We start from the raw sequence: 1,194 nt of genomic DNA, 5'->3' as shown, positions 1-1,194 counted from the left end.
TTCTTGTGCTCCAACCGGACAAACGGACAAACGGACAGACAGACAGCCGGGCCGAGAGTCCGCTAGTGGCGACCCAGTCCGGGCAGATGGTGGTTCCTGCGTGAGGGTGCATCTCACAGCATCTAGCGGTCGGATGCGGTCCGATCAGTACAGTAGCCTAGTCGATCGATCTACAACGCCCCTAGTGCACGGTTCGCGTGTGTTTTTGGGCTGTGTGTGAGAGAGCTCGCTGTCCGTCGATTCCTCCGATTCCGATTCGACACATCAATTAGCCCCGGCGCGGGGGGAGGTGGGGTGGTTGGAGGGAAGGAGGAGATGGAGATGGTGTGGTACCGGTTCGCAGTGCTACTGGCACTGGCAGCCCTTCTGCTGATACAAGGTAAGTTACGAGCAAGAAGATGTAAATTCATCCCCATTCATCGCTGGTAACACGCACACCAACGCACACCAACGCACACCAACGCACAAAAACTCACCCGTTCACCGCCCGGGACATAATTCTGGGCCCCAATAATTTCCCGCTGCTGCCAGAAGAGCTGCCATTCGTGAGGTGCAGGGGGGAGGGGGTGCAAATTTATGGATGCTTCTCACAGCGACCCCCGACAGAGGGTGAGAGAAAGGAGGGACAGGGGGGGGGGGGTGGTCTTGGTGCCAAATGATATCCACAAATCCACCGCACAGCTAGGGCCAATTAGAGGCTGGATGAAAAATCATCCCCTTACCGCGCGACTCCCCGGATTTCCGGCAATCGATTGCTACCCACACCTCACCCCCCTCTCCCCACGGTTTCCATTCTTCCTTCCTTCATTCGCGCCCTTGGCTTAGGCCCACCGAGGCGACCGACATGGTAAGACATAGTTCACCCCCAACCCCCCCGTCCCCGCAAAAACGACCCACCTAATGGGCTGCCCATCGCCCCGGAGCGGACCTCGACCGGTTGTAAAATTGATTAGCATTAAATGGTTTACTGTTGCCCTCACGGGCACGAGGGGAGGGGGGGAATGAGCGTGCGAAAGGGAGGGTGGAGGGATTGGAATTAATTGCACCCCGGAAAAGGGATGCCCTAGAACGAGAGAGAGAGAGAGAGAGAGAGAGAGAGAGAGAGAGAGAGAGAGTGCGCAAATTGTTTACGTTTTGGGGCACCGAACTGGAGCAATCGAACCTCGAATGCCCCCCCCTCCCCCCCCCCGCAGA

At 57.5% G+C, this 1,194-nt stretch overlaps 1 protein-coding gene across 1 annotated transcript in view; it reads left to right on the top strand.

Moving 5' to 3' along the window:
- The first annotated feature begins 286 nt into the window (after positions 1-286).
- The window catches only part of LOC126579688 (lachesin), a 42,718-nt gene continuing 41,810 nt past the window's right edge, over positions 287-1,194 (top strand). Inside the window, exon 1 of the mRNA XM_050243228.1 lies at positions 287-379. Within this exon, the coding sequence (XP_050099185.1) occupies positions 316-379 (64 nt within the window). The 5' untranslated portion in view covers positions 287-315. The remainder of the gene's footprint in view (positions 380-1,194) is intronic.

The sequence above is a fragment of the Anopheles aquasalis genome, chromosome Y, assembly GCF_943734665.1.
Source record: "Anopheles aquasalis chromosome Y, idAnoAquaMG_Q_19, whole genome shotgun sequence".
NCBI lineage: Eukaryota > Metazoa > Arthropoda > Insecta > Diptera > Culicidae > Anopheles > Anopheles aquasalis.
Note: the sequence above shows the minus strand (reverse complement) of the source record. Positions and strands in the feature narration are given on the sequence as shown.